We start from the raw sequence: 23,917 nt of genomic DNA on the forward strand, positions 1-23,917 counted from the left end.
GGTTGCAACAAGCTTCATTGACGGTTTGTCAGGTGTTTATCGCAGTGGTCGACTCTGCATGTAGTCCCAAAACCCTCGCCTTTTAAGCAGGTTTCTCCCATTCATTCCCAGCCTAGGCTGTCAATCACACAGCAGGGTGGCTGTCCTGCAAGACTAGTTTCATTCAGGCATCCCTAGAGACAAAGGACAAGGGCGTTTTGGGACCCTCTTTCACATCCTGTCCTTCCAGACACACTGGAACCAGGGGCGGGATTCAGGGCTTAAGCCTGCCAAAGGGCAAGACAAACAGAGTGCTCAAAACGGTCTCAATGCACAGAGTAAAACCCAAGAAAGACCTCACAAACAGAAAATGGCGAAAAAAAGAAGACAGGGGCCATTTTGACAAAATGGTCACACGTGGGTGCTGTACTGCAGCTGACAGTTCACCCTGCAGTAAAAAAGGACAATGGTATGAAAAAATAAACCACTGCCACCAGCCATATATAAAGTAATGAGGGTAACAAAAAATGTTTCATGAGAAAATAAGATAAGGGGCTACTAAGTAACCCCCCCACCCCCTAGCATTCCACATAAGATGGTGTGTGCTGGACCTACAAAGAGAAAAGGTAAGTATAGTCAATTTCACTTTACTCTTCTTGGGAACTGTAGTTCACAAAAGAAAAGGTATTTAAACCTTGAGAGATCTAAAGGATTTCTCAGTGACAATGCACTGAAGGTGCTGTGTATCACCATACAAAAAGCAGATGACTATTGAGTTTGTCAGACTCCAAAAACAGTGAAAAAACTAAATCCAAATCAGGTAAAAACACATCACTCCAGGGTTAAAATTAAAAAGTCCTAAATCCAGAAAAAGAGCCAGGGGTCTCTGAGGGTGAAGGGAATTAGCACAGAAATGAAAATTCACGCTAACTTCAAACTAATGAAACTGTTGTGGGGAGGTGATGGGTGATGATGGAATGGGATATGGCCATACAACGCCAAAAATCGGCCGGCTTTCCTCTATGAAGTCTGCGAACATCTCAGATGGTCGGGGGCATCCATGCATATTTCTGCATTACAGGATCTGTGAAAAGCAGTTTTTGGATGGCTTATAATTTTGGCGCCACTCAATGATACTGCATGAAATGTTGCAATATTATTTTAGACCTGGCCCTGAATGGTTCTGCAAAGTTTAGTGCGGTTTCGACACAAGGGGGCAAAATATTTAAAAGGCTTATACATTTGGTGCCGTTTAACGAATCTGCACACCCAGATTTTAAATTTATTTGCAAAGTTTGGTGTGATTTTGTCACAATGGGGCAAAATTACAGGGGGGGGGGGGTCGCAACATTTTTAGATGGCTTTTAACTTTGTTGCTGTTTGACGAACCTGCACAGAGTCTTTCATAAAGACAGGCTTGCAGCAAACTTTCAAGGGGAACATCAGCAAGGACCTCAAAGCATGGTTTTACAAATCGGTAAATACAAAAAATTGTGATACAACATTGGTGCCTGGGCAATGGGCCTCGTCCTGAGCAAAAACACTTGTATACTCTGATTTGATTATTGGGGTGTGCGGCATGGCCACAGCCCTATGTTTGGGTGGAAAATAATATTCTTCTTGCAGCTAAAGCCTGAAGTGCTGGACTGGATTACAACAAACCTGCGCGAGGAGCATCAGCAAGGACCTGAAGGCATGCTTTTGTAAATCTGTCTTGTGTTTTATTTTTCCAAATTGTCAAAATAGAAGTACAAAAAATAGCGATACAACTTTGGTGCATGGACAAATGCCTACTCTGATTTACTTATTGGGGCATGAGGCATGGTCGAAGCCCGAGGTTTAAATGGGCATGAAATTCTGCTTGCGGCTGCAGACTGAAGTGCTGGACGGGATTGCAGAAAACTTGTGCTAGAAGGAGCAGCAAGGACCTGAAAGCATTCCTTTGCAAATCTGTCTAGTGTTTTATTTTTCCAAAGTGCCAAAACGGAAGTACAAAAATAAGTGATATAACTCTGCTGCCTGAGCAGTGGGCCTGGCCCTCAGAAAGGACACAGGTCTATTCTGATTTGCCTATTGGGGAATGCGGCATAGCCGAAGCCCATTCCCCATGGATTGTGGAGACTGGTCATGGCTGCAAGCCATGAGCACTGGCCATTGGTCATGTTATGAGGGCATAGTGGACACTGAACTAGGATTCAGGTTAAGTGCAGTGGATAATAGGGTGGTTTGGTGTCATTGTTCACATTATGAGGGCATAGTGGACACTGACCTAGGATGCAGGTTAAGTGCAGTAGATAACAGGGTGGTGTGGTGGGGCTGGGGCCATGTCAAGCCTCATGCCCTACGCAATTCAACCATGACTTGCATCCCCAGCATGCGCTGCTGATAACGGCACACATCAGTATGCGCTGCAAAAAATAAGTTTGTTAAAGGAGATTTACAGTTCTTTCATATATGTTAAAAAAAGGAATTATTAATAACTTATATGCAGTGATGTAAAATCTATGAAACTCACAGAAAAACGTTGTTAAAGGGACGTTATGGTTACAAGTAAAACCGAAATACCATATACATTTGCCAGTTGTGGTAAGCTAAGCAACTATAACTCGCGCCCCCATCATGCACTGCTAAGACTAACACTTAGGACATTAAAGATGACATCACAAATGTCAATGATGACATCACTGGTGACATCACATATGAAATTAATGTTGATGAAATTCCCTCCAAGGGGTTGTGTTTATAATGTTGGTAACAAGATGTCAGGGGTGACTGGGTGACCTATCATGAACTACTTAATGTATTAAAGAATTTTCTCCTCTGTACAATACACAATACATTATGTTGGAGTGTTGTTAATACAGGAACCTGATCATACATACACAAAGGCACAAGGCAATGGCTGCAGCATGCACCATAGAACGACACTATTTTTAATCTGGTCATTTTGGATAGTAAAATAATGAATATTACCTTATCAGAGTTTTCAGTAATGTTAAACATGGAATAAATAGATAACAATTCAAGACTTACTACACACGTGTGTTAGTACAAACAATACATATGAAGACCCACAATGCATACAAATCAGAGGCACAAAGTAAGGAAGAAAAACAACAGCTCAGAAGATGTCAATAACATTAAAGTTCATCTTCATGTATACAAATGAATTGTGTGTTTGCGGCGTGCTTATTGCCACATGTATGTGCACCATGAGCTGAGACCAAACGCTAAGAAAAGTACTTTAAGAACATATGACAAGGTAAACCTCTAGATATACAGCACCTTTTGAATTTCCATATTCTGACTGTCATTGAACAAAAACAAGTGGCCTGGATATGTGATGCCATCAATGACATTTGTGGTGTCATCTTTGATGTCTTGGGTGTTAGTCTTAGCAGTGCACGGTGGTGGCGTGAATGGTTGCTTAGCTTACCATAACTGGCGAATTTCTGGGGGGGTTCAGTTTTGAGGCTGGTTTATTTTAACAGCTGCAGTTTTACTCTGCATGGTGTGAAGACACCACCTGAGCCCTCTCACTCTCTGTCTCTCCCCTCTTTCATTCATAAAGAGGGTATTTATACAATTTACAACATGCATTACATTACAACAGCCATTGATTTAGTACTAAAATTGAACTACAGCCCGAGTTTCACATTTCCCCCTACAACTGCTTTTGGCTAATTTAACACTCTTTGTACATGCTCTAGACGAAGGCCCAACAGCTGTGACGTAGCAAGGACATTCTTTGTTTTTGTAGGCCAAGGCTTCTTTAAAACGCTGCAGCTAACTGTTATGGAGAATTTATGTTAAACACTTGCAAAGCCTACAATTTGAATACATATTGCTAACACTACACATTAACCTTTTTATATGTTCTAAAAGTACTTTCCCTTGGAGTTTAGTCTAAGCTCATAGTGCACATAGATGGGGCAATAAGCCTGTCTCAAACACACAATCAATGTGTGTACATGTTGATTAACTCTAATGTCACTTTTGGTGCTGTTTCTTTCTTCCTTACTTTAGTTTCCCTGTATGTGCCTCTAATGTGTATGCATTGTGTGTTTTATATGTATTTCTTCTACTAACACAAGTGTGTGGTAAATTTAATTGTTAGCTATTTATTCCATGTTTAACATTACTCAAAACTCTTAAAAGGTAGCATTTATTATTTTACTATCGGAAATCACCAGATTAAAAGTATTGTACTTCTATGGTGTACGCTGCGAACATTGTCTATATGTATGTATGATTAGGTTCCTCTACTAACAACAACATTAAATTATAATGATTTATTTACATGAGTACATTCTTTAATACATTGAGTTTGTCATGATAGTTCTCCCAATCACACCTAACATCTTGTTTCCAACATTATAAACTCAATCCCTTGTGGGGACTGTTCATTCAAATTAATGAAATATGTGATGTCATCAGTGATGTCAATGACATTTGTAATGTCATCTTTCATGTCCTGGGTGTTAGACTTAACAGTGCACGGTGGTGGCATGAGTTATGGTTGCTTAGCTTACCATAACTAGTTAATTTCTGAGGTTTTTTGGTTTTACTTGTAACCATAACATCCCTTTAACAAAGTTTTTTCACTGAATTTCATAGGTTTTTATTAGTGCAACTTAATCATAACATCCCTTTAACAAAGGTTTTCAGTGAATTTCATAGGTTTTTACCAGTATACCCTTAATTTACAACTTACTAATATCATACTTACCACAATAGAGCAACATTTTTGTCCAATTTACAAAGTTTCACCTTAAACCTCTGCTATTCCCCACCTTCTAACATTTTTTTACCACTTCTATACACTTTTTGCAACTGTTTCCACTGTTTTAGTGTTCGCCAACGTTCGCAAGCGTCGGACGCCATTGCAGACTTTTCGGACAGTGTCCCGTGACTATGCGCTCGAACGCAGTGTGTTGACATGTTCGCGAACGCATCCGCACTTCGCGAACGGATCCGTGCTTCGTGAAAAGTTAGGAACTGCATTTTCTGCTGGTCTAGGAACTTTCAAGCTTAAAATGTACCCTGGAACAGCTCCTACACCTATTCTTACTCATTATCCATTACCAATCTAGCACAGAGCACATAAATGGAAGAATATTAGCAAAACTGCTATTTACCTTAAAAATTGATTCAGCTATTACCATCCCTCCTCCCCAAGAGCCAGTACCATCACCAGCTGGTGGACCTACACAACATAAAAAGCACAGTACTTCAGAAGACAATGAAGAGGACCAAGAAGGTGAGGTAGAGGAAGTGCCTACCTCTAGCACCCAGAAAGAATCATGGGTGTGGCAGTTTTTTACCACTGTTGGGAATGTACCAAAGTGAAATACACTGAGTGCAACATTGTAATCAGTTGCAGACTAATTGGACAGTACTCCTACGGGCCCACCTCCTTGTGCCGCCAAACCTAATCCAACCACTGCAATGCTCTCAGAAAGCTTGTTCATTTCTTAGTAAGTAATAGGCTGCCTTTCTCCACCTCATCTTCTTCAACCAATACTGTAACCACACAGCCTACTTCTGTGAAAACAAAACCCCACCAGCTACTTTGCAAGCGGTAAAAGAGTTTGTTGATCCATATCTTTCTAAGACAATAGTACTCTGTATATACTGCAACACACCGCTCTGCAGGGGGAAACAATTTCAAACTGCCTTTGAAGCTGTACTCAACATCTTCCCCTGTCCAGCTGCCCCTCCATATTTGTGGTCGGTGCCTCTTCTCCCTCCCCACATTACTTTCTGACCTCTCCTGCAATAAAAACACCATAAAACCCAAAACACCAAAAAAAAAGGTTCCTGTAGGAACCACCTTTCACAGTTAAAAAATATCTTATAGACTCCCATCTAATTTACATTTCTCAGTAAAGTAGTTAGACTCAATACGATTCTCCAACATTTACATTGGCATTTTGTGTTATGCTAATGTGAATAATGGACAATTGCATACTAGAGAAAAATATATAAGGACAGAAACAATTTTCTGTCCCAAATAATTTTCTCTAGTTTACAATAAGGACCACAATCGACGGACCTTTATAACTATCCACGGTCTCCACAGTCCCCTCCTTTCCAGGCCATGGAACATTAAAAGACCCGGATGGCTCATGCACACCATCGCACAAGGCAGCCCTTCTACCAGTTTTAATTTTATATTTGTAACACTGCCTCAGTGCCTGCTTTCAGACAGCCACACATCCATCCACCAATCACTTCCAAAAACTGTACATATAACCCTATGACCATATTAAGCTTCCACACACCAACTGCCACTTAATCTTCTACAAATCTTTTGCATCTGTACTTCCCTTACTTATACAAAATAAATTGTACACAGTGCTCCTATAAATGTACACATGCTTTGTGCAGTGAGAGAAGTGCATAAATAGAAGGGGCAGTACGGATGGAGAACTGTTCATGAAAACCCAGGAGGGAAATGCCAAGGTGGGATGTCACTAGCCAATACTGGAGCAGAGGTGTCCCAAGAGTGGAATGCATCTTAACTGTAACATCCCTTTAACACTGTTTCTTCTGTCAATTTAATAGGTTTTCATAAGTGCAAATGTTTTGTGGCGTTACATCACTGTATAGGAGTTACTAATAATTCCTCTTTTCATATATTTGAAACTATAAACCTCATTTAAGAAAGATATTTTTTGCAACATATACTTATGTCTGTCGTTATCAGCAGCGCATGCTGGGGATACAAATCTTTGTTCAATTGCCTATGGCATAAGGCTCAACCATGACCCCAAACCACCCCTATTATTCACTGTACCTACCCTGCATCCTAGCTCAGTGGCCCCTATTCTCTCATAATGTAATCAATGGCCAGTGCTCATGGATTGCAGCAATGGCCAGTCTCCAAATCTATGGGGCATGGGCTTCGGCCATGCTGCATTCGAAAATAAGCAAATCAGAGTACACATTTGCGTTTGCTGAGGGCCAGGCCCACTACCCAGACCCCAAATGTATATCACTAGTGTTTATACTTGCATTGTTACACTTTGGAAAAATAAAACACAAGATATATTTCCTGAAAACATGCTTTCGGGCCCTTGCTAATGCTCGCCGCGCAAGTTTGTTGTAATCTAGTCCTCTACTTCAGGCTGACACCACAAGAATATTTTTTCCCATTCAAACCTACCGCTTCAGTGAAGCTGCATGCCCCAATAAACAAATTACAGTACACATTTCTCACAGCTGACGGCCAGGCCCATTGCCCATACGCCATTGGTATATCACACTTTCAAAAAAATAAAACATAGGACATATTTGCAAAACCATTCTTTTCATTTCTTGCTGATCGTGCACATTTGCTGCAATCCCATCCAGCACTTCAACCTGTACCCACAAGCAAAATGTTTTTCCCATTCAAACTCCACATAGCCGGTCCCTGGTGGCCATGCCCACTTTAACGCCATTGCTGGTCCCTCATGGTCATAGGCAGTAGCCAGATTGTCCAGACAATCTGCCCACTGCTCATGGCCACAGGCTATACCTCAGTCACCAAAGGCGTATCACTCATTTTTGTGCCTACATTAGGACACTTTTAAAAAAATAAAACATGGACACATTTACAAAACCATATTTTCAGGCCAATTATATGCTCCTTATACGAGTTTGCTGCAAATCCACAACGTTTTATTTTTTGAAAAGTGTCAAAATGTACGTACATAAAATAGTCATATAATTTAGCCCCCACTTGACAAAATCCATTCACACTTTGAGCAAACATTCAAGGTTGGGTCTATAATCTTTCTGTAAACGTGTGTCCACATTCGTCAAACGGCAACAAAGTTGAAAGCCATCTTAAAATGTTGAGAACCCCCTCTAATTTTGCCCCCTCTTGATAAAGACCAACCAAACTTTGCAAAAACATTCATATGTTGGTCCAAAATCTTTTTGCAAACGTTTGTGCAGATTCGTTAAATGGCACCACATTTAAAAGCCTTTAAAATATTTTGGGACCCCCCCCCCCCCCCTCGAATTTTGTACCCTCTTGACAAAATAGGACCACACTTTGCAGAACCATTCAGAATCCGGTCTTGAATGAAATTCCAAAATTTCATGCAGTTTCACTGAGTGGCACCAAAGTTATAAGCCATCCATAAACTGCTTTTCACCAACCCTGTAATTCAGAAATAGGCATACATGCCCCCAAACATTTCAGATGCTCGCTAACATCGCAGGACTGCCCCGGACATGCAGACTGTTTGCGGACATCCGAGTTGATAAGCCACCCATTTTTGGGGCTTTTTAAGGCTTTATCCCATCCCATCCCATCCCCATCACCCCTCATCTCTCCTGAGATTGTTTCATTAGTTTAACAGGTGTAATGTTGTGTTTTTCAATATGTTTTTACTGTGGTGTTTGCGTACTACGGGCGCTGTCCGTGAATCCAACATGGCAGGCGTTTCCAAAAATCTGATGCACCTCACGCATTTCATCATCCAATCAGCGGGCGCGTCCAATGTCTGAGGACATCAGGATGCCCTCTGGACCAATCGGAGGCCTGTACGCAGACCGAACAGGGAAGTAAGTCCGCAGACCGAACCCAAATACCACTCATTTTTTGTACCTACTTTTTCGTTGCATTAAAAAAAAAATACTGGACAGTTTTACACCAAATTTACAAAAGCACTCTTTCGGGACACTGCGCTTCTGCTGCAAATTTGGTGAAAACCCACCCAGCGGTTTGGGCTGTAGGTATGAGTAACTTTTTTTCCCCCCCATTGTCTCTATGGGAAAACCGCAACATTTGGGACCACACCTATAACTTTGCCCTCCCTGTAATAAACCTCACCACCTTTCGCAGTATCAATCTAACAGGGTCATATATTTTTTTTTTGTTGCAAAGTTCCGTGAGGATTCGTCCAAGGGGGGCAAAGTTATAAGCCACCCAAAAAGTGCTCTTCCTATGGGTTGAGCACCTTAACCATAATACACGGCCGCTACACGTACGATGCTTGTATCTGCTTAGATTCACATGCTATGCATAGGCCGACATCTAGTAGACGCTGCGGAGGTTGTTTTCGAAACTCAAAAAGGGACGTCGACAGGGCGTGCCAGTTAAACGATCCCTAGTGGGACGTCCACTGTACCCATGGTCCTTCACGCGTCAAGGTCCCTCCGATTGTTTTGTTTCTGACATGAGGGTGCATGAAGTGTAGCATGAGTACAGGTGTAGTAAAGCAGCGATGAATCAGATACAGCCCATGAAAAATATCGATGCACCTTCTACACTACGGGGAGGAAGGGTGGGTGCATGTGAATGTAAGCAGATACAAGCATCAGAAATACGATTACAGTGAGTAATGTATCCCTTCTGAGGCTTGTGAAATCTGCTTAGATCACATGCTATGCATAGATTAGCAAGCAGTGTTTGGAGAAGGTTGTGGGTTGTGAGAAGGTACAGTGGCAAATAGATGTTTTAGAACCACTTGTCCCACGTTAGAATCTGCTTTAGAGTGTGTGTCAATTCAGTAGTGCAGAGTGAACATGTACTGAGCTCCATGTAGCTGCTTTGCAAATGGTGCCCAGTGGGACGTTTGCGATAAAAGCCAGAGTAGCTCCTGTCCCCCTAGTAGCGTGAGCTCTTGGTGTGAATGGCAGTGTTTTGCTTGATAAAGAGTAGCAGAGCTGTATGCATCTGACTATCCATCTGAAGCTGGCATTTTGTTTTTAAATGCGGTCTCCTTTTTTGCCTGGTGCTATGGAGACAAACGATTGGTCTGTTTTTCTCAGCGGTCTGGTCTTGTTTACATAGTAAAGGACCACCCTCCTTACATCTAGTGTATGGAGTTTCTTCTCAGCTGAGCTTGTTGGGTTCTGAAAGAAGGCCGGTAGCTCGATGGATTGGTTTACGGGGAATTTTGAAATTCATTTAGGGGAAAACCTAGGGCGAGTTCTTAAAACCAATTTGTCTTTGTGGATAACAAATAAAGGGTCTTGCACTGACAATGCTTGAAGTTCACCGATTCTCATTATGGAGGTGATAGCCACCAAGAAAGCAATTTTTTACGTGAGGTGTTTAAAGCTCGACTTACGCATAAGCTCAAAGGGGGCTCCCATGAGTTGGCAAGTACTACATTGAGGTCCCAGCCAGGCAGTGGGTTTGATATAGGAGGTGGAGTCTCTTTATTCCCTCCATGAATGCCTTAATGACCGGGACTTTCCACCATGATACTTTACTGTGAGAGGTGGTGTATGCAGATAGAGCCGCCAGGTGAACCTTTATAGAGTTAAAGACTACCCCCGAGTCTAATAAGTGGAGCATGTAAAGAGGAATGTGTGTTGGAGTACATTCTATCAGGTTTATTAGTTTTGACTGGCACCAAATTACAAATCTTCTCCACTTGTCAAGATAACAGTGTCTGGTGTTTGGTTTACGTGCCTTCTTGAGGATATCCATACACCTTTGAGGTAAATTAAGATGTCCAAACTCTATGACCTCGGGAGCCATGCTGCCAAGTTCAGCGAGTGAGCTTGAGGGTGTAATGTTGTTCCCCCATGCTGGGAAAGCAAGTTGGTCTGGCACAGGAGCTTGATCGGATCGCACATTGCCAGTTTGCACAGATGTGGATACCAAGGTTGTCTCGCCCACATGGGAGCAACTAGGATTAGCGTCATATGTTCCCTGTTAATCTTGTTCACCAGTCTGCTCATTAGTGGAATTGGGGGGAAAAGCGTAGGTAAATTTCCCTGACCAACTCATCCATAGGGTGTTTCCCTTGGAGTCTGGTTGGGGAAACCTGGACGCGAAGTCAGGGCATTGCTTGTAGCAAAAGAGTCTAGTGTGGGGTAACCCCACTGCGAGAAAATGTGTTCGACGACATTTCTGTCGAGTCGCCACTCGTAATCTTCTGGTAGAGGATCTCTGCTTAGCGAGTCTGCTAGGGTGTTGAGTTCCCCTGGACCATGTTGGGAAGTCGGGAACATCCCCTGTTTGAGTGCCAATTTCCATATTTTCTGAGCTAGCCTGGACACATTTGGAGAATGTGTGCCCGCCTGCTTGTTGATGTACAACTTTGCAGTGGTGCGGTCTGTGAGAATTTGTACCAACTGATTTGTCAGGTGCGCTTCGAAGGCTTGGAACGCTTTGAATACTGCTAGAAGTTCCAGCAAGTTGATGTGGTTCTGTGCTGTGATTGAGTCCACAGACCATGTGCTGTTAGATGAAGGTGATGGGGCCTCCCACCTGGAGAGTGAGGAGTCTGTTGTAACTACTGCTTGTACCGCTGTGTCATGGAAGGGTTTCCCCTTCAACAGATTCTCCTTTGTCCACCAGCGTAGAGCTTGTACTAAGAAACAACCACTAGATCGTCCCACTGACAGCTTGCCTGAGACCACTGTTTCACCAACCACTCCTGCACCGGGCGCATGTGCAATCGTGCGTGTGGGACCAGGTAAATGCAAGATGCCATCATGCCGAGCAAATGCATAGCTTTGCGTACGCTTACCTGGTATGATATGATAGGTTATTTATAACACGCTTAATACCCAGAGGTTTCTAAGCATGGAAACTGAGGAATTTGCAGCTGTATGTTTTGAATTCTTTCCTTTGATGGAAAGACTAGCCCTTCCTCTGTTTTTATGACGGCTCCTAAGAACCGTTTGGTCTTGTTTGGTACAAGGCTTGCCTTTTTCTCATTTATTGAGAAGCCTAATTGGAAAAGAAGGTTTATCTTCTTTGTGTATTTTCCTCGCAAATTTGGGGTGTTTCCCCCATGATCAGCCAGTCATCCAGGTAGGGGTACACTGGGAGTGCCTCCCTGCGCAGGTGCGCTGTCACCACCACCAGTACCTTGGTGAATACCCTTGGAGCGGATGCTATGCCGAAGGGTAGTTAGTACCTTGAATCGGTAGTGTTGGTTTGCTATCTTGAACAACAAGAATTTTCTGTGTGCTGAGTACATTGAAATATGAAAATGGGCATCTTTCAGATACAGTGTTGCCAAGTAATCCCCTTTTTTTAGTAGAGGGATTACCTCTTGTAGCGTAGTCATGCGAAACTTTTGTGGCTTGACATACTGGGCGCACTGTTAGATCTTTCTTTAGCACAAGGAAGTAAGTTGAATTACCCCCGTTTGCCCGGTTGGCCGGGACGACTTCGATGGTGTGCTTTAAAAGAAGTGTGGCTATCTCTTCCAGAAGGATACGCTGGTGTTCTTCTGAGTGGATCTTCTGTCGTGGGGACGTTGGAGTAGTTCTATACAGTATCCGCCTGCTACTGTGGACAGCACCCATCTGTCTGAGGTAATTCCCTCCCATGCGTGGGTGAAGCTGGAAATGCGTCGTCCTACTAAAGAAGCATAGGAAGGTACCTGAAGCGGAATGTCACTGCTTCTGGGGTGGTGTGCCACCTCTGCCCCAACCACGACCTCCGAGTTGTCCTCTAGGATAGCCCTGGGAGGATTGGCCTTGATTATTTCCCCAGGAGAAACCTTGACCTTGACTGTAGCTGGATCCTCGTTGAGAGTTTTGGCCCGAAAACGGCGAAAATTGCCATTAACCCTCTGTCCAGGAGGCTTGTTGGTGAGTTGACCCAAAGATTTAAGTGCGTCATACTCGTCCTTTGCTGTCTTAAGGGCGTCTTCCGGTGGCCTGCACTTCTGGTCTAAAACCTCACTGGCGCAGCCATGCATGCCTTTTAATAGCAGTCCCCTGTGCAATGACCCTTCCGGTATTGTCCGCCACGTCAAAGTTGGTCTTAAGAAGACACCTACACACTGCCCTCCCATCTGCAGCCACCTGTGCTAGCTGGGACTTCAGTGGCTCTGGGGCAGACGAAAGTAAAGCCGTCATTTCTTCCCACTTGTGGCAGTGGTAACTGGCCAAAAGTGTTGCACTGTGCGCTATTCTGGTTTGATAAGCCGCACAGGGGGCAACCTTTCTACCCATGGCGTAAATCCTTTTGGTCTCCTTATCAGGTGGAGCTTCAGAGGAAGCAAGGGGTGTTCCCGCTCTTTTTCTAGTTGTAGTCACAACTAATGAGTCTGGCTTCAGTTGCCCTCCAATATATAATGGGTCTGAAGGTGCGGGTCTAAATAATTTCTCTACACGTGGGTTTACAGCCCGTGTGAGATTAGGGGCCTCTAAAGATGGTTGTATTATGCGCTGCACTGACTTCAGTAGCGGGATAAACTGGGCCACTGTCTTTTTGTCCCCAAGGATTTGTTCTGCAAAGTCCTTATCCTCCTATACCTCCTGGGTGTCAATCTGAAAGTGCTTAGCCACCTTGGCTAGTACCTCATTGAGGAGGGGTTGATTATCAATAGGAGAATCGACAACTGGAGAGTCTTGGTTAAGAAGGGAGTCTATAGAGTACATATTGGCTTCTTGGTCATCCTCTCAGTCCTAGTCATCCCCATAATAAGGCTCTGTTGTATCCACATCACCAAATTGAGGGTCAGTAGCCCCTACAAAGGATCTTCTTCATGGTCTGATTCTGGATCATAAAGATCTATGACTTACTCTGTAAAGGAACATTAGTACGAGACCTCTTAGAAGGGGGTTGAGTAGGTAGAGCAGAGGCAAGTGAACCAGAGGGAGCTGAGGTGGGGGGGAGTAGAGTGGAAACTGAATGTAATCATGGTTTTTCTCATAAAAATTGGCCATAAAGGTATTTCTTCTCATCACTCTGTCTATGTCTTGAGAAGACCATTCTTTGGAACTTGGGATAACCACAGGTTGAGGGGAAAGTCCTAAGTCCTCATCTGTGGGAGGTACTACCTTAGATTGTTCCTTGTGAGATATAGGCCTAGATGCTCTAGGTTTCTCTATGGGCCTGGATTCTCTAGGTTTTTCCTTTTGATGGGTTTGATCCCGAAGAGGGCTTTTGTCCCTATGGGGTGTCTCAGAGGATTTCTTGTGATGTCCCCCCAACGCCCGCAGGGCCCCTAGGTGTGTTTAACTGCTTTCTTGGGGCTTACTACTTGATCTGCCGCCGAGCATAGATTATTGGATGCGGGTAGGGCTCTGGCTTCGTCCGCGGACGATCGACCCTCGGAGGGAGTTTTACGATCGACACCCTTGCCGTCTTTCGACGGTTGGGCCCTGTCGTGTGGCGATCTTGAGCGAGACGGCCCAGAGGACCGGGACTCAGCTGACCTTTCCCTGGGTGTCGAATTCTGTCGATCACTCGACCGATGTGTCGAGTCTCGGCCTGGGTTTATGTGCTTAGTGGTGTGTGTCTTTGTAGCGCTCCCGCCACCGGGTGTAATCCCACAACATGGCCGCCGACCTGTCCTACGGGGTTGGGGGCGTGCGTTTGGGTAGCTGGAGCTCCCCAGTTGCCCTCGCCATCTGAAAGGGCGGAGTCGCTGGCATCGCAAAAGGCGCCTTCTACCTCCAGGGCCTCAAGCGGCCCAGCGTTTTGTGGAGCGGTCCTTTAACGTCTTTGGCTTGAAGAGCCTGCAAACTCGACAAGACGTTTCAACGTGGTCTCTTGGGAGACACAAGTTACAAACTAAATGTTTGTCTGCCCACGGGAATTTACGATTACACTTGGGACAGAATTTAAAAGGGGTATTTTCCGTAATTACGAGCTATGGCAGCTGGGCAAACAAAGCGTTAAGAAGGTGGGTATATACACATCCTAAAATGACCTCCCCCCTCTCTCCCTACTGTCTGGGCCGAGGCCCGGTGCGGCCTCCCAAGGCCCAACGGTCTGTCGCGGTAGTTCTTTGACGGGCAGTTACTCTGTCTTCAATGGTGTGATGTTTCGGAGGTCGGTGAAAGGATAGAAAGAAATACCATAGATTGAAACGTAATCGTAAGATAGCTGATCTGAAGGCCGGTGTAGGGGATTTCAACAAGTAAGGTGGTAGAATCCGCAGTTTTTTGGGGGGAAATCTGTTGTCATCCCCTCCTTGACATTGCATACATTTATCACATGTACTGATTCAGTAGGCTCTGTATAGCTTCTCTTTGTCTTGGTCTGGATTTGATACCAACAATTCAATAGTTAGGTTCGCAGTCCCCAAAATTTGGCAGATCTTATTTACCCAAGTTGTCATAAACCTATCTTTAGAAGCAAACATGTAAGCAGATAGTAGTCGTAATGTTACCTCATCATTAGTGGACACGAGACATTTCCTAAATCAAGAACAAAGTCTCCAGTCATGGAGTGCTTGGAGGGAATCGAGACCCAATTCATACCTGATTAGGCAAGCGGCACACAGTCTGGCAACAAGAGAATATGTCTCCAGAATTTAGCTTCCCAACGACGGAATTGGAACGAAGGAGTACTCAGAGGAGTTTCTAGTCCATATAGCATTGCCGGAATAGCTTTCTGGTTCCAGTAAGACCAGGCGGGCATAATGGAAAACTTTCCATATTTGGACATAATTCGTTTTGACTGGGCAACTGCTGTGTCGAGTTTCCTCTCCACCCAGTCCAGCTGGGAATTTACATTATTTGCACCTTCCAAGCACATTCCCAGATAGGTATAACGGGGCACTCTTTCCAATTCAACCTGGTTAATTTTCCAGAGAAACCGCTTGGGACCAGCCCTTCTTGGGGAATATATAACAATTTGCGTTTTCTTGGTATAAACTCTAAGTTGGTTCTGAGATAGAATTGAATCTGGAATGTTTTTTTCTTTCTTCTTCCAATTTTCATTTTATTTTCTTGTTTTACTTTTAAATGCATAATGCCTAATGAATAATGTATTATGTTTGGATGATTGTAGGCGTTGTTTGAGTTCTTTTTGTAAGTTGTATAGGAAAAAGTAATTTGAAAAGTTGTATTTTCAACTAAACAAATTAATAAAAAATAAACAAAAAATAAAGAAAAATACTATTGATGATTGAAATAGTGAATGGCTTTATGCCGAAAGAGGAACTCTGCTATACATGTCTGTCTAGAATGGCAGAAAAAAACAATCTGAGGGACATCGACGTGTGAGGGATCATGGGTACAGTGGACGTCACACTAGGGATAGTATTACTGGCACACCCTGTCAACGTCCCTCGAGTTTCGAAAACAATAACTGTAATACTCCACAGCTTCCACTAGATGTTGGCCTATGCACAGCATGTGATCTAAGCAGATTCCACAAGCCTGAGAAATCATTTTACTCCTAACTTCAAAAAAATAGGAAGTAAAATACTCCCACTTCCAAATCTTATCTGGAGCACACGGTGTCAGCATGAGAGAAAGACGGAGTGAAAATTAGATCAGTTTGTAGAGCCCAGTGGGAGGAGAGAGGGGGACTGGGTCAAAGGGAGTTAGGATGAAGGGCAGTGAAATAAACATAGAAGCCATTGGCAGGTAACTGTTTCTCTTGTAGGGCTCAACAATACCACAACGTAATAAGATAACAGGTGCTTCCGATCTGCACCCATCAACCTCAATGGTTTTACATATAGTCTGTCCATCTTTTTTCTACTAAGTTCAACCCCTTCCTCTTGGTTACTGGACTCCGCTGTAAGAGGATGCCGAACTGGCAGAAGTTGGCACTATACAAGATCAAGTATCTTTACAGGATACACATTTAATTCACAAAAGATTAAGCCATACCAAGCCACAAAAAGTGTCAATCAGTAAATATGGCGTGTCCCCCCCAATGAGTAAGTTCATAAAGGTTTAAAGAACAGTAAACAAACTGGATTTATTACCCTTATTACACATGTAAAGTAAGTGTGCCTGTGGGTTTCCTTTTGTAAAATGGCCCCTATGCATTCATTTGAACTACACAAACAAAAAGATGTTCGTATACCTCTGGGAGCAGTGCCAGAGCAGTTTACCCATTGGAGACCTCCGAACCTGGGTGCTGGTTAGCTTGAGTATGAAGACTGAGCCGCCTGGGAACGTTTTCATGGGTATGAATTAAATCACTGGGTTTTTGCAGATACATTTTGATAAGAATGCTTTTGGTGGCTAGTTCTAAAAAAAAGCTGGCCTTTCTTTTTAAAGGTTTGCAGCAGTAACAGAAAAATATATACTTAAGGATCGTAAACAATTATAATTAACTAAAACAGAAATACATTTCTTTTAAAGAAGCGCTGCCTTAGATGGAAATAACTTCAACGGGTGCACAGTTTCCCCCACATAGAATAATGCATGTTTGTTTAACAAAAAACCTCCAACATGCAAAAAGTAAAAAAAAAAAAAATACTTTTTGAAGAAATTACTTCAACATTATTTTAACTATAATAAAAATGTGCGATGCTCTAAAAACAAAATCCACATTTTCAAAAGAATGGTAGATGTTTAAAAAAGAAAATGGTCAAATACCGTTTAAACTCATTCTTAATTATATTAAACAATTGAACCTTCAGTACACACAGTTTAAAAACAAATGTTTGTGGTTTGCATAGGTCTAACTTGTGTAAATAATTCAGTGCTAGCTCAAGATATTCTCTGTTGGTCCCTGGAAATTGTGAGAGGAACACAGGATTTAAGCATACTGCCCATCCCCCCCAACATTAACCTCTTAACTGCCAGGCAGTTATGCAAGTCTATGCAAAAAGGAGGATCAATATAATGTAAACACCGACTTGTGGAAAATAAGATACAGGTTGGGGTGTATTTAAACACATCCCAAGGGCAAAATATGAATCCTAACTTTTTTAAACCACAATCTGCAATAATGGTTAGATTTATTTACAAACAGTAAATCCATTTTAGTAAACACGCTATATATGTTCTAATCCAATTCCACATTCTTAACAATGTTTGATAATTCTTTTGAACTAATATCTCACTGTTTTTCACAATCACAAATCATTATTACGTCACAGGCATACTAAGCAATCCTGCTCAAACCTTAGTTTAACACATGCACACACATTTCTTTAAGAACCCTGCTATTAAGGCACATGATTATTTAGGAAAACTGCCCTGAATGTCATACATTAGAATTTGGAGCCTCGAGCAATATATAAAAAGTGCAAACCACTAGTGAACAATCTGCTATTATTGTTATCCTAAATAAAATGTGGAAGGGGCGATATCATCTGAAACGCACTAAACCTTATAAAATTCACAGAAGTCTGAATGCTTCCCTGGCCCTTGCGGAAATCCCTTAAAGGAAAAAGTTACTTGGAAACCTCTTGAAATAAATAGCATGTCCCTAGTTTGCAGAGCACGCTGCTGCAATGGGATAATCAAAGTATGAACGGACAACGTATGCGTCATTCTTAAGCGCAGTATCACTAGATTAACCAAGTGGGCCATGCTCATTTGCAACTACTCATCCTTAATATGCTATGCGCTGCAGGATTGTTTAATGCAATGCCGGTACAAACTGCCCTAGCATTTTGAGGCCAAGGCCCTGTCAGTCAAACGCTTTACAAATGCCATTTCGCATAATATAATTCATCTCCTACTGTGGGAGGTGCTTCATTAGGGAATCAATCTTGAAACAGATTCCTTTGACATTTGGACAATTCATATTATACAATTCAAGTTTCCAAGGGAATCCACTGTCCAAATGCCCATTAATCCTGCAGTGTCAAAGTGCCTAGCGTGGTGGTCCGTTGTGTAGAGATGTCATTTGTGTTTTAATCCTATTTTTTCCACTTTAGACATGAATACTGTTCTGCTCCTTACCCATTCCCAGCCAACTTGGAAATTCTGCCATACACAGAGCATCCACTTTCCAGCGATTCAGCAGAATAAACCAAAAACACCCAAGGATCAGCCTAAAGTTTTGGCACATGGATTGGGGCCCATCCAGCCCCTTGTACGTTCCTTCCCTGCCACCCTTTTGTACGTTCCTTCCCTGCCACCCTTTTGCAACGGTGTTGTCCAGTTCAGTGCCATACAAGCAGCAGGTTGTCCAGTAACCCAAACTGTTTCTCAAAAGTTATTCGGGTCCACTCTGCTGTTACGTGTGAACCTAACTAGGCAACTGTAACTCAGGCAAGTGCTTTAAAAAAGGAGGTATACCTGCAGATTATTGCCAGGGAAGTCCAGCTGTGCATGGCCTCAGCAACCCACAATCGTTTACTGGCAGGACCCAAAGACTGCTTGGGGAGCAGACTCGGGGCTGTATTCTGGCCATAAAATCTCCACACTGAAGGCCACATAATATTTAAGTGTTTTCAGGGTCACCCACTTGTCCCTACAATATATCTTACCATTTGTGGATGTTAGGCGCTGTGTGGCCCTTCCTTGGTACTTACACTGTTGTTTTGCCACCTCAAAGACTTCTTCCTCACCCTCAGTGATGTGAGGCGGCCCATACTGTGGCGAAAAGGGCTTTCCAAGCAACAAGTGACTCATAACCTTATAAAGTGACAGTCGTGTAACCCAATGCAGTTCCCAATACAGAAAGCAACTATGCTCTCATGCAAGATCTGATACCATCGACCATCACTGCCCCCATTGCCCAGTATGTCGCCCGGCAAGTATGGTGCTGTGAGGGGCAGCCAACAACACTGATTTCTCCTCCACTTGGTGTTCACCTCCTTTGCCTTGCGCAGTCGACCTGGCTTCTGTCCTTTTTGACAGTCAGCAGGGCAAATCCAGAAGCATCTATCTGGGGTCTGCCACGTTTCAGTAACAGCTAGTGAACACAAGAACTAGAGACTGTCCAAATGGCCATGTGCTCATTCACAAGAGCAGTAAACATTTGTAGCTGTCGGATCAGCGCTGAGGTCTGATCCTTCTACACTGGTTCTGCCGCACAAACTTCATTGCGACCCCACAATTCACTTGCTTACTTGCACACAATATTCATGTACAATCACCCTTTCTCCTCCTCGGCTATCCATGGCAGGGAGAGAACCTCCGCGCAGTCAGGCCCGTATGGTGGCAAGTGGCACAGCACACACACATCTCCTAAAATGACAATAACGCCAATCGGCACCATTTCTTGTTCCTTTAGAGTTCACGCTCTACACGCTTGGCTATGAGAAACTACATCACTGAGATACTACTGTAATACAAGTCATTTCTCTATCAGTTTAATAGCACATTTCCATCTTTACAAAACCAGAGCATCTCAAAACGAGCCATTCCATAGGTGACATGTATTTACTTTACGAGCCTAATCTGAAAATGGGAAGTGCTGAACTATTAGAGAACAGACCGCTCCATCCCGAACTCCATGATATGACTTACCAGCTCAGCATTTTCGTTTAAGAAGTGACTTTCATAGTCTGCCCCTTCAAAATAAATGGTCCAAGTGCCTGGTGAACGTGGGTGCGGCGTCAGCCTGCAAAAGCCTAGACGGGAAACAAAAGAGGAGGGCTCAATGAACAGGTGTGTTCCCTGCTTCTCTCTGGCACACAATTCCACTCCTCTGTCAGAAGGCCTAACCACATTAGTCGGCGGATCATTATAAAGGCGCATTTATTCTCGTCACCTGTGTCAACACTGCCTGAAACCTTCTATACCGCAGAACAAAAGGCGGTTTCTAAGACTGGAATTATAGATTGGGAACTGCATTGAAACGAGACACTGCCCCGAGTGCTCCAGGCACAATTATTCAAATGAAACAAGTTTAACTTTGGGCGTGGGAGGCCAATGCAGAGCAAGACTCTTAAAGATACACTAAGCCTTAAGCAGAAAACAGGATTCGTTACAAACGGGAGGTGTTAAAAATACAATGTCACTTTACACCAGAATATGACATGCTTTGTTAAAGCTATCCTGAGAATTTTAAATGATGTTACTTATAAAAACATTTGATCAAAACTACATGTAATTTTTTTCATGAATTAAATGTTTGAAAAGCACTGGTGTGGCTAGCCAAAACACGAGACTGCGTGGAATGCTTGCAAATGACTAACAAACCAATATAATCATCATTACATTTCTGAAAAAACCTGCCCATGTAATAACAAGTGGGAGAAATAACAGTTGCACATAACCGTGAGTATGACTACTTCAAGATTCCCACAAGTGACAAAGAGAATAAGAGACCATGGGCAACAAGGTAAGCAGCATACAAAACAGCATTATGAGAGAGCCCTATGGGAGGAAAGATCTCTCTTTTTGCAACTTTTTCTCCATAGTTCCTTGCTCTGATGTTGAACCTGTTCTGAAATATTAAAGGAAAGTAAAGCCTTCAGCTTCACTTCTGTTGCCTTGTGCTCATTTGCTATAGGGAAGCTGATCAGTCCTTCAGACTACAGTACTCGAAAACTAGGTTTCCCTTTTCGTATTTTGTGACTCATACAATCCAGTGCAATGGGGATTATTTGTGCATCACTCTAGCTTTTTAGACTTGGGATTTTTGGCTACTTTATAGGTGTCTAAAGAAAAGCTGGTGGCAGCAGATACATTTTTACAATTTCTGCTTCATTTCTAGTGTGCACATTAGCGTTTATCGCGTATGGCTATTAAACGTGGTGAGTGTCCTACAATGGCAGTGCCACAAGATTTTTTTTGCTTGTTCTTTGGCCATATTTTAGTTTGGCCTTCTTACCTTGCCAGGTCAAAAAATCACATACAAGGTCATGCAAAGTTGCTGCTTTTGCTGGCTAGAGATGCCTGTGTGTGTGGTGCCCCGGAAGGTGTGGGACTGTCTGGTCCCATCACACATCTTTGGCGCGAGAGAGTCTAGGGGTGGAGCACTAGTGAAACCAATAGTTTAGTATGTATTCATTTGTATGGCTGTTTATGCAGATCCTTGCCATTAGTGGGCTTGAACTTACAACCAGCCTGAATTTTGGATACGGAGGGGACTCTTGCAGCCATTTTTTCAGATCAGCGTCAGAGCCAAGATGCTCACTAAAGATCGTTGAAGACTCTCGAAGAGGCCTGGCATCCCTTCCAGCATTCCTGTCTAAATTGAATTATTGTTTATTATATATTGTGGACTCATTGAGGGCCAATAACCCCATTCACATTATCCCATAGTTAGGGTTATTTTACAAAAAAATCTTAAATGCATGCACGAGACTGCCAACATTAGCACTTGCGTTCTGTGGGGTCCCCTGGATGCAATTTTACAGGTCTACGAGATAGCAATGACAACGAAAGAGGGACAAGTGGGGCAAACTGGCTTCAACTTTTTCCATTTTCCACTCAGTCTCAGGAAAAGTAAATGCAACCTACAAAATTGCTTTGGAAGCAGCGTTTACTAGTGGATTCCTATAGATTCTGTCTTGTATTATTGACCACTGTGCAAACTCGAGACACAGTCCGTAAGAATCCATTAGTTTTAAGCTTGCATGAAAACATCATGCAGGCGTGCAACAAAGTGCGCTAAAAAAACAGGGAGGAATGCAAAGGGGAGATCTTACCTCTGATCTGTGCATCAGTGGTCCAAAATGAAGGGGCGCATTAAATTGAGGCCTGTAAGAATTACACCTTGTTTTTATGCCTCAACTTAACTCGCCACATTATTTAAAGTGAGGCTTTTTGTGTTTTAGATCAGGGGGTAATCGGGAGGCTGAGATACATTTTAGAATAAGTTTGAGACTTTGTTTCTGCAATGCTTGGAAGGTTTGTATTTCAGATACAGGCCCGCAATGGAACATGGCCTTATCAAGAACAGGTCTTATAACTTGGAGAAACCCTAGTTTGTGGTGTGCAGGTGCGGGCACCCAATTATACAAGACATTTCTGTTGATTACCCCCAATTTTGTTTTTTAAAAGAAGTAGGGCATCACTGTAGGTACGAGGACTTCCAATAATTTGGTCTGGATAGTGTTGCATCACAAGGCAAACCATGGAAAAACACTAACGAAAAACTATTTAGCCCATTCTGATAGGGTTTTATATAGGCATTCTTTTTAGTTTAGAGTTTCTCCTAGGCCCGTTAGACGTTTATCAAAACGGCATCCCGTCTAATTCTAATATCAATAAAGATACTGTTGCAGAACGATTTGGTGTCTTGCCTCAATTCCCCAGTGTCTATATTAATTTAATTCATTCATTTTTGTCATTCGTATAGCGCCTTTCACCACAATTATGGCCCCAACGCTCTGTTGGTTGAAAGCCCTGGGAAGGACAGGAGTCAAATATTTGGAAGAATTGGGAGGTGCTATTATACATATCTGCATTTCAGTTATGTGAGAGTGGCCAAGGCCCTGCTAAACATCCATGTCTCAGTGGCGTGTGGATGGGCACCGATGAGGTAAACTATGAACTAAAGAGGGGTGGATTGGTTATGTGAGAAGGTACAGCTCGAATTTCTGTACTTAAAGGTAGCCCAATTCTTATGACAGAGGTGTTGTGCAAAAGTGTTTATGCTTTATGTGAGTGCAGGGTGTGTGGAATGAGCCTGTGCCTTCCGCTAAGTTACGAAGGTGCGGTGTGCGAGGGGTGCATTAAGTACGTTTTTCTAAAGTCGCGCTGGTGTTAGACTTCATAAGACTTACCTCTTGGTATCAGGGACCTAACTCTTAATAAAGGCCTGTACTACACAAGTCAGTAGAGTGAGCAGCAAGGCTTATCTTAGGAGGGAGTTATGTGAGCTGTAGATCGGTACAAAGAAATCAGTTCATACACTGTCCAAGAAAACACCCACTTAAAGTTATAATAACATATATTTATTTTTATATACACAAGGCACATAGTTGCTGCATTTTAGATTTGCCTAACAATAAAATTGAATTAGAAATGGAATCAATTTATAGAAGGAACAATAATACAGGTGAGTCACTTTTCCTATGCGTTACATATCCAGCACACAGAGTGACGTCAGTTAAGATCAGTAACATCACATACATGTATAACCTTTGCAAAATGGAGTTTGGAGGGAAAGAAAGGTTAGACAGAACACAGCTAGCAACCGTTAAATTACAAGGACACACTCCCAGAGGGATGTAGGCAGTCTCTTTCCTAACTAAAAAAGTGTACACAAGTAAAGTTTATGGAGGAACCAGCATTGCTAAACCCAGAAGGATCAAGAAGATGGACCTTTGGGAAGCCAGCAAAGGCACAGTCAAACGGACAGCAGCAGTTGTGATGAAAATCTTCGAGGAAAGTTAAGTAACCAGTCAGATGTTCTTGG

General features: G+C 42.9%; 1 protein-coding gene across 12 annotated transcripts in view; it reads right to left on the bottom strand.

Annotated features, from left to right (window-relative positions):
- The window catches only part of AFDN (afadin, adherens junction formation factor), a 2,107,422-nt gene that overhangs the window by 683,535 nt on the left and 1,399,970 nt on the right, over positions 1-23,917 (bottom strand). For all 12 annotated transcript variants that reach the window (XM_069607417.1, XM_069607414.1, XM_069607416.1 and 9 more), the window contains one exon: positions 20,074-20,177. In XM_069607417.1, coding sequence (XP_069463518.1) covers positions 20,074-20,177 — 104 coding nt within the window. The remainder of the gene's footprint in view (positions 1-20,073; positions 20,178-23,917) is intronic.

This window comes from Ambystoma mexicanum, chromosome 4q, assembly GCF_040938575.1.
Source record: "Ambystoma mexicanum isolate Mex_15411 chromosome 4q, UKY_AmexF1_1, whole genome shotgun sequence".
NCBI classification, from domain to species: Eukaryota; Metazoa; Chordata; class Amphibia; order Caudata; family Ambystomatidae; genus Ambystoma; species Ambystoma mexicanum.